At 60.2% G+C, this 9,479-nt stretch overlaps 1 protein-coding gene across 1 annotated transcript; it reads left to right on the top strand.

Moving 5' to 3' along the window:
• Positions 1 to 3,498: 3,498 nt before the first annotated feature.
• LOC149865361 (struthiocalcin-1-like) lies at positions 3,499 to 8,865 on the top strand. Its single transcript, XM_090041430.1, has 5 exons — positions 3,499 to 3,565; positions 4,161 to 4,255; positions 4,973 to 5,113; positions 8,071 to 8,185; positions 8,798 to 8,865. The coding sequence occupies exons 1-5, from the start codon at positions 3,499 to 3,501 to the stop codon at positions 8,863 to 8,865; spliced, it is 486 nt and encodes a 161-aa protein (XP_089897556.1).
• The last annotated feature ends 614 nt before the right edge of the window (positions 8,866 to 9,479 follow it).

The following is a 9,479-nucleotide window of genomic DNA, read 5'->3' as shown; positions in this document are numbered from 1 at the left end:
TAAAGTGTTGTGAGGTCTGGTTGGCATTACCCTCTTTCTGGCAGAGTGAAATTTGCCGTCCCGAGGATGACATTCTACCCCGGCGGGTTGTTCGGTTCTCCTGTGCAGTTCGTCAGTAAATACAGGCAAGATGTGACCTGCCACCTTGAAACTGTTACGGGGCATCGCGTGGCTGGGGAGAGAAGCAACACACCGCGTGTCCTGGCGGAGTCAGGAGTATTTGGAGGTGTGCGCCAAGAAAGCACCAAATACAATTCCTGAGGAGGCGAGAAGAGCTCGCTACTATGGAACCGTTGTACATGGGACACCCGATGTCTCAAAAACTGAGCAGCTGGTATTTCTCGTGAGATATGTACGTGAAAAAGGTGGAAAATGGGATGTGCAGGAACTATTTCTGAAAATGGTGGACTGCAAGAAAAAGAAAGGAGTAGGCATCACGGAGCAGATAAAGAGAGTACTGGCGGGGAGTGTAAGGTAGAGCTGCACAACTGTAGAGGCCAAGGGCACGACAGTGCTTCCAGTATGTCTGGGAAATTCCAGGGCGTGAGAACTAGGATCCAGGATGAAAATCCTCAGGCAGTGTTTTCACCCTGCAGCGCACACTCTCTGAACCTATGCGCTACCCATGCCATGGAGAAGAGCCCTGAAGTGCAAACGCATTTTGGAAAGGTACAGAAGCTGTGTGCTGTATTTTCAGGCAGTCCTGCAAGAGGGAAAATGCCTCAGGAAACTGCAGGACCCCTCTTCACTCCATGTCAACAACTACATGGAGCTGGAGAAGCGATGCTGTCTGCCCCCTCATGACAAACCCTAAGGGGATGCTGGATCGAGGAAGAATTGGACTTGACAGCAGAAACCCAGGCTGATGTTTCAGGTCTCATTGGGTGGATGCAATCCTTTGAGTTCAGTCTTCTGCCTACAGTGTGGTCCAAGATATTGTAGTCCATCAATAGCCGAAGCAAGTTTGTCCAAGGATCCAAGCTGACCATGGAAGAAGGGGTGCAACAGGTCAGGAGCCTCCTGGAAGAAATTCAGTGGTTGAATGATTATTCCTACCCAAGTCTCCTCACGGAAGATAAGGTCATTGCCAAATTTAAGAGAGCGCAAAGATGAATCCGAAGAATGAAGCATTTCCATGGTGAGCCAGCCAATCCTGAACACACTCTCTCTTCCCCTGAAGAGAAATTCAGGGTCGAATCACAGCCATGGATATGCTTCTCTCAGATCTCCAAAGCCTAGCTGAGACCACGAGGAAACTCTCAAGCCTGTTCTCACTCATCCTTGACCCACCAGATGCTGCAGAGGATGAAGAAATCGCGAAGTTTACCGAGTCCCTGTCCACCACATACCCACAAGATGTGAACAAGGATGAGTTGCAAGAAGAACTTTGCCTGTTTTACAAAATCAGGAAAGACTTGAACCTGTGCACCAGCCGTGGGCACTGCACTTGAGCTTCACAACCAGATTTGTGGCAAAGGTGTAAAATCTCAGATATGCATTTGCTTGAGCATCTGTCGCATGCGGGGAGCACACTTTTAATAAGCTTAAGATTATTAAGAACTACCTCCAGTTAGCAATCGGGGAGGATAGCCAGAACGATTTGATCATGCTCTCAGTGGAGAGTGCACTTGGAAAGCAAGTAAATGATGATGTAATCGATGACTTTGCATTCATGATGGGGAGACAGAAATACTTTACTTAAACTTTCCTCTTCTCTTTTTGTTCTCAAGTTCCTAACTTCTTAGCAGAAGCTGAATAAATGTTTCACTTGCAAATTGTTAATGTCATTTTGCTTTAGGAACCTGTCTCCAAGGTAAATTCTCTCTGCCTGGCCCTCCTTGCCGCAACAAGCAGGGAAAGCCCACTTATTGCCACTTCCAGGGCAAGGGAAAGGGGAGCTGCGTGTGAGAATTCACACACGTGGTGTGTGTGTGTGTGCAAGAATGCTCGTGCATGGTCCTCCAGCTTTGCACACACACACATGGGTCCGTCTAGGGGGCAGTGGGGTGGCCCCCAGCATCACGCCTGCCCCAGGCCCCATAAACCCTCTGGGTGGCCCTCCCCAGGCATCCCACGAGGGAACAAGGGGCAACCTGAGAACGAAGCCGCAGGAGACCCTCAGCTGCTACGAGCACGCTGGGGAACAACAAGGGAAAATAAGGAAAAATGTATCTGCAATGGAAAAGGGTCCTTGCACAGCCCTCCTTTCCAACCTGACTTGGCCTGGGGGTTCCTGCCTCTGAGGCTCATGCTGAGCAAACCCTTGACATCAGTCCTCAAGCCTGGGGACATCCTTCAAGCCTCCGGCCCTTTTGATGTTCACCCTGCAGTGATAATGCAAAGGGAAGATGAGCTGCAGCATGAATAGGATGCTTGTTGCAGACCGAGATCACTGATAACAAGGATGAGTAACCAAGAGGCATAAAGTGCTGGGGCTGTGTCCCGGGGGAAATCAAAGGCTCCACAGGGAGCGGGGCAAGGTCAGTAAATGTTTGTTCAGGATGTGATCACGGCAGATGCTCCTCAGCACCAGGATGCGAGAGCTTCTGACACCTGGCGTGGAAGCTGCTCTAGTCTTGAGAGGCGTGATGGCTGCAGGGCAGGGGAGGCTCTGCCTAGAGGCTCAGCTTCTGCTTCAGGCAGGATTCGGCCTTTCTCTAGCATCCAGATCAGTCTGAATGGGAAGGTGATGTCAGAGTGATGACATGAGCCAAACATTTGGTGGAAACCCTGGGCCGAGGTCTCTGCACGCCCCGAAGCAGAGGGGCCATCATCCGAAAGGACCAAGCCGGTCCTGAGCGTGCCCGGCCTGTGCTCATCAGTCTCGTCTCCCAGCTCTCCATTCACCTGTGTTGCTCTGCTCTGGACCCTTTCCCAACTGCCCACATCCTGGTGAGGACGAAGACGCCCCAAAAGAGACTGGGGGGATTGCAAGGGGTCTTGCCAGGCCTGGGGCTCCCATCCCATCCCTACTACTCAATGCCTCCTCCCCACGGGACACCAGCTTCTGGCCCCTCGCCACGCCCAGGGGCCTGCTCCCACCCGAGGGGACCCGGGGGGGGGGTGAAGCCGGCCGCGGCCGCCCAGCCCAGGAGACGGCGGGGAAAGGCCTGGCGGGGCTCCGGGCGGGAAGGGTGGGCCCTGTGCCCCGCACCTTTGCCTTTGATCTCTGCCGGCAAAGGACAGCGGGCGGCCTGCCCAGCTGGCAGGTGGCCGCAGACTCGCTGCTCACCCCGCCCGCTCCACCCTGCACTTGCCAGCTGGGACGAGCTGGTCGATGAGTCTCCAGCCCCACCCCGACGCTCCCAGAGGGTCTATAAATGCTGGCGCGGCCCACGTCCCGCACAGACCGAGCCCCGCTCCGCTCTGCCCCGGACCAGCCGCACAGACACACACGGGTGAGTCCCTGCCCGCCCGGCGCGCCCCTCTCGCCGCCTGCGCCCGGCTCCACGGCACATCCCCATCACCCTCGCGCTTCCTCCGCAGGCACGAGGGGAGATGGGACCGGTCGCCTGCGCCAGCCTCTGCCTCCTCGGCTGCCTGATGCTGGGCCCCTCGCTGGCACGTGAGTCCCGGCCACCCCCGAGCCGTGGGTCCGTCTGACCCGGGCTCGCTGCGCAGGGGTGGGCACACGTGTCTCTGCCCCGGTACCTCTGCCATGCAGCCCGGAGCCCCAGCCACCTCCGCCCCGGGGCAGCTCCCCCAGCCCCAGTCGGCCAGGGACGGGGGGCAGACACACGCTGCGCTGCTGCTGCACCGCGGCTTGCCCCGCTCAGGCGGGGGGGGTGCAGCGCGGGTCACGGCTGCGCCGGGGGGGCGAGGCCTGCTCTGTGCATCGCTGCTGCGTGGGGCCCCCACCCTCCCCGGGCACCGTCTCTCCTCCTGCCCTGCCCTTTTCTCCAGGAGCCGTCTCCCCTGCTCCTGCTCATCCCCGTCCCCAGCCCCCACCTCCGTGGGGTCCCCTGCTCCCCCTCTCCCGCCCGGCCCAGTCCTTGGGCCCAGAGGCCAGCGGGACCCAGGGGTGTGGCGTGTCCACCCCAGGAAGCAGAGCTCAGGTCCCAGCAATCGTTCGCCCAAAGCGCCCGGGCTCCCCGAGAAACAGCCCCTAACCCCGGTGTCCTCTCTGTGTCTCCCCGCCCCGTCACCCCCTGTCTGGGCAGGGGCCCAAGCCGCGGGCTGTCCTGCAGGCTGGACACCCCACAACGGCAACTGCTACGGATACTTCCCACGGAGGATGGCCTGGAGACACGCGGAGGTGAGCGGCTCTTCTCGAGGCCTGGGGCAGGGCTGCAGAGTGCCGGGCTGCGGGAGGCGTGGGCTGCGCCCCGGGACCCTGCACCAGCACCGTGTGGGCTGCTGCTTGCTCCCCCAGCGGGGCGTGGGGCTGCCTGCGGAGGATGGAGGAGCCCCTTGTGCCTCTGCCAGGTCAGCTGGGGGCGGTTACCAGACAAAAGGGGCCTGAATCACCTTTGTCTCTTCTTTGCACAATGGTGATGGAGCAAAGGGGCCTGGAGAGGGCCAAGGCAAACGCCTTCTGCCCCTCCATTTAGTCTCCCTGGCCCCTGCGCTGCCTTCCCCAGGGCCCGGCGCATCCCCACGCGGGGCCACATCCCGTCCTCCCTGCCCAGCCCCAGGGTGCTCAGGGAGAACCGAGAGAGAACGAGACGCTGGTCGGCGGGGCGCGGGGTTGCGGCTCAGGCCCAGGTGGGGCTTCAGCCCGGGGAAGGAACAGAGTCCCCGCGAGGTCGGGCCACGCTCAGTGCTGCAGACGGGGAGCAGGTTTCCCGCAAGGTCTTTGCTGTCGCGCGGGCCGTGTGCAAGGGGAAGGCGCACGGGGGCTGAGGCAGGGACAAGGAGGGGCTCCGTCCCCTCCAGCCCCGGCGGCTCCGCGGCGAAGCAGGGCTGCAGGCTGATGCCGGGCACCTCGTGCCGCTCGGTGCAGAGGAGGTAACCAGCCTCGTCCTCACCGCAGGAACAGTGCCAGAGCTTCGGTGCAAAGTCCCACCTCGCCTCTATCCACAGTCCAGAGGAGCAGAGAGTCATCGCCGACGTCATCGCCCGCGCTCACGGCTATGATGATGAAGTCTGGATCGGACTCCACATCGCCGGACGGGTGAGTGTGCACCGCGCTCTCCCAGACCCCGCGTCTGTGCTCATCGCAGTCCGGGGGTTTCGTGATTTCCTGGTTTCTAGGGTGAGAAGGGACCTGCACAGATCATCTGGTCCGACCCCTGCCTGGGCAGGAACAAGTGCTGGGACCGCAACACCCCAGCCAGATATCTATCCAACCTCCTCTTGAAGACCCCCAAGCGAGGGGAGAGCACCGCCTCCCTCGGGAGCCCATCCCAGGGCCTGGCAGCCCTAACCGTAAATTAATGCCTCCTGATATCAAGCCTGAACCTGCTCCCAGTCAATCTGTGGCCGTTGTTCCTTGTTCTCCCAGGAGGTGCCCGGGGAACAGAGCCTCACTTATTTTCCACTGGTTCCCCCTGGTGAGTTTATAGATGGCCCCCAGATCCCCCCTCAGTCTTCTCTTGTGGAGGCTGAACAGGTTCGGGTCCCGTTGCCTCTCCTCATAGGGCCTGCCCCGCTGCCCCGACCATGCGAGTGGCCTCCTCTGGCCCCTCTCCATGCTGCCCACATCCCTCCTGCAGTGCGGCGCCCAGACCTGGACGCAGTCCTCCAGCTGCGGCCTGACCAGTGCCGCACAGCGGGGGAGGATCACCTCCCTGGACCTGCTCGAGATGCATCTGTGGATGCACGCCAAGGTCCGGCTGGCCTTCCTGACAGCTTCCTCGCATTGGCGGCTCACGTCCATCCTGGAGTCAACAACGACTCCAAGATCCCTTTCAGCCACCATGTTGGTGAGAAGGGTATTCCCCAACCTATAGGTGTGCTGCTGGTTCCTTACCCCTAGATGCAGCTCCTTGCACTTGTCTGCATTGAACTCCATCCTATTCCCATCCACCCACCTCTGTGACCTGTCTAGATCTAGCTGGATGCTGCCTCCAGCATGCCCACCTCGCCCCACATCTTCATGTCATCAGCTAATTTGGACAGCTGCTTTCCACGCCCACCTCCAAGTCGCTGATGAAGATGTTGAACAGTGCGCGCCCGAGGACCGAGCCCTGGGGGACCCCACTGCCCACGTCCCTCCGGGTCAAAAATGACCTGTCCACCACCCCTCTCTGGGTGCGGCCTTCCAGCCAATTTGCCACCCATCTGACCGTGTAGGCACTAATGTCACAGTTGCCTAGTTGTTTTATGAGTTTGGGGTGAGAAACAGTGTCAAAGGCCTTTTTGAAGTGCATGTAGACAGCATTCACCTCCATGCCCGCATCCAAGGACTTGGTGACCTGGTCATAAAAGGAAACAAGGTTGGTCAGGCAGGATCTGGCTGCAATGAACCCGTGTTGATTGCCTCCGAGCATTGCCTCATAGTTTCGTAGTTTCATAGTTTCTAGGGTCTGAAGAGACCAAGCAGATCATCGAGTCCGACCCCCTGCCATGGCAGGAAAGAGTACGGGGGTCAAACGACCCCAGCAAGGTGTCCATCTAGCAAGAAGATTTGTTTCTTGTTATCTCACTCACCCAAAGTCACAGATGTGCTCCTGGATAATGTTCTCCAAGCTCTTCCCAAGGACTGAGGTGAGACTAGCGGGCCTACGATTGCCAGGATCCTCCTTTCTCCCCTTCTTGTAAATGGGGACCACGCTGGCCCTTCTCCAGTCCTCTGGGACCTGGCCAGAGCACCATGAGCACTCACAGAGCCGTGCCAGGGGACCCGCAATGACCCCCGCCAGGTCCCTCAGCGCCCTCAGATGAAGACCTACTGATTTAAACACATCCAACCCCCGCACGAGTTCCCTAACTAGACTGTCCCTGACCCTAGGCATGGCGTCGCGGCCCCTGAGCCTGTCCGTAATCCTAGCGGGGATTTGTCCCGGTCCCCGCTCAGAAATATGGAGGCAGAGAACTCGTGGAAGAGGTCAGCTTTTTCCTTTGCTGCAATCACCAGATGGCCGAGCCTGTCCTGCAGGGGCCCCACGTTACCTGGCGCCTTCTTCTTACTCCCTATGTATTTGAAAAAGGACTTTTCGCTATCCCTAATTCTGGTCGCCAGCCCTAGCTCCATCTCTGCCTTGGCCTTCCTAACCACCCCCTGCTATCACGAGCAACGGGGGTGTAATCCTCCTGGGTGATAGCCCCTTGCCTCCACTGTTTGTACGCCTCCTTCTTTGCCCTCAGGCCCTCCGGGATGCCTTTACTGAGCCAAGGGGGCTTTTTATCACCCTTGTCCCCTTTGGTTTGCATTGGGACTGACTCCCTCTGAGCTCGGAGGATCGTCTCCTTGGGGAACAACCGCCCGTCCTGCACTCCCGTCGCATCGAGGCTCCGAGTCCCCAGTGCCTCTCTGACTGATCTCCTTAGCGCATTGAAGCCGGCCCTGCTGAAGCCAAGGACTTTTGCCTTGCTGCTTGCTTTCGCCACCCGGCGCCGGATAGTAAACTCCAGCAGATGATGGTCACTAACGCCTAGGTAGCTGAGTGCCCACAGACCCCTCACCAGGTCATCGCCTGTGGCACGGACCGGGTCCGGACGGGCATTTCCTCTGACGGGACTGTGCACCTCCTGGGTTAGGTGGAGGTCCTGTACGCAGGCTACGAACCTCCGTGAGCGGTCAGACCTGGCTGACTGACCCTCCCAGCAGATGTCTGGGCACTTGAGGTCCCCCACGATACATAACCACAGCCTGGCCCAGCTCCCCCGTGTGCTCGCCAGCCTGGTACGAGTGGACCCGCACGCTGCCTCCTGCACGTCCTTCTGATGCCTGGGGATGGCACCCGCTCAGCAGGGCCCCTCTCTGTGCGCTGCGCTGACCCCAGCTCCAGTGGGAAGTCCTCCTGCCTGGTCCATGCTGCCCCTGCCCCGAAATGCCTGTTGCTCCGTGCAGCCGGGCCAGCGGCCCAGAGCGCAGGTCTCATTGCCCTTGGCGGGGTCCGTAGGGAGGCGTCGAGCCTGAGTCTGTGCATGACTCCTGTCTCTGTTGTCCTCTTCCTGCGTCTGCAGGGCGACAGCTGGGTGTGGGTCGATGGCTCCCCCGCCGTCCATGAGGCCTGGCACAAGTACAGGAGACATTACTCTTGGAAGGGGGAGAACTGCGCAGCCCTGGAAGACGACTCAGGTGAGCAGGCGGCTCAGAGCCACAGAAATCCCTCCGGATGAGGGAGGCAGCCTGCGCTCCTGTGATCCTGGCCCTGAGCTGGTCCCAGCGCTGTGGGGCAGCCCCTGCCCGGCTCCCTCGGGGTCTCTGGGAGCTGGCGCTCAGGTCCCGGGGCAGGAGCGCGGTGCCCAGCTGCAGCAGCTGCCAGCGCTAGCTCCCGGGGCAGGGCGGTCCCCTCTGATGGGGAGCTGAGCCTGCCTGCCCCAGGGTGGGAGGTGGGCCAAGCAGGCCCAGAGAGCAGGAGGCCGAGGGGTGCCTCGCAAGGCCTGTGCTCCCTCCTCTGCCCTCGGGCTGTTTGGGGACGGAGGTTACAGGGGCCGGGGAAGGTGGAAGCTGCCGGACGCAGAGCAGGTATCTCCCCCTCCACCCAGAGCCCCGACAGCATCTCCCGGGGGCGAGGCATCATTCCCGCCCCAGCCGTCCTGGGGGCTCTTCCCAGCCTCTTCTGCTGGACCTCAAGGAAACAGTGGGGGTGTCCCAAGGGGCATGGACCACGAGAGGGAGTGGGCTTCATGGGGGCAGGGATGGCCCAGCCTGCCCCAGCCCAAGGCTCCCTCCCGCTTTTCCTCCTAGGTTACATGACCTGGGACAAGGACTCGTGCTACGACAGAAACGCCTTCGTCTGCAAGCTCGCGCTGTAGCGGAGCAACTTGTCCCCGCTCAGGACGGCCAGGAGTGAGCGCGCTGGGCCCTTGTGCTCCTCCGAGGGGCTGTGTCCCCTCTCCCGGTGCATCCTCATGTGAACTCCTGCATCCCTCACCTTCTCCTCTGCCCCTTCTCTGCGTGGTGGGTGACTCCCTCGCTCTCTGTTTCCCTCTCATCTGTGCACACCATGGTGGTAATAAACTTTCCCTTGAGCAGTCACATCCCTGTGCATCTCCTTTGCCTGGTCCTGTCTCTGCCGTGCAAAGCACCACGTGTGCTCCTGGCCATGCCTGAGCACCCTCATCCAGCCCCTCAGGGAGAGGGTGGTGACCACGCTGGGAGTGCAGGCGTCCTGGGTATCGTGCAGGGCACTGGCCCATCCAGCTCTGTGCATCCGTCCCGAGCCGCTGTACATCTGCGCCATCGTCTCCTGTTCCCTCACATCTCATCTCTCTGCGCCCAAGGAGAGACCCCTCAGACCGTGGGCAATGGGCCATGCACATCTTATACGGCAGCAATACAAAACCAAGGGACTGAGCCAGATCTCCCGCGTCCCTTCCCTGGCTCCACGCTCGGCTTCCTGCATAACCAGAGATGCATCCTGTCCCGT

This window comes from Crocodylus siamensis, chromosome 4, assembly GCF_052110815.1.
Source record: "Crocodylus siamensis isolate JL-2025a chromosome 4, ASM5211081v1, whole genome shotgun sequence".
Classification (NCBI taxonomy): Eukaryota; Metazoa; Chordata; order Crocodylia; family Crocodylidae; genus Crocodylus; species Crocodylus siamensis.
The sequence above is the reverse complement of the archived record's forward strand: the minus strand, read 5'-3'. Positions and strand labels throughout refer to the sequence as shown.

Excerpts from the sequence above, each read along its gene's own strand:
- LOC149865361 (XM_090041430.1), top strand. The coding sequence starts at position 3,499 with ATGGGACCGGTCGCCTGCGCCAGCCTCTGCCTCCTCGGCTGCCTGATG. Across the intron at positions 3,566-4,160 it reads GCTGGGCCCCTCGCTGGCAC|GGGCCCAAGCCGCGGGCTGT; the intron begins GTGAGTCCCGGC and ends CTGTCTGGGCAG. Across the intron at positions 8,186-8,797 it reads AGCCCTGGAAGACGACTCAG|GTTACATGACCTGGGACAAG; the intron begins GTGAGCAGGCGG and ends TTTTCCTCCTAG.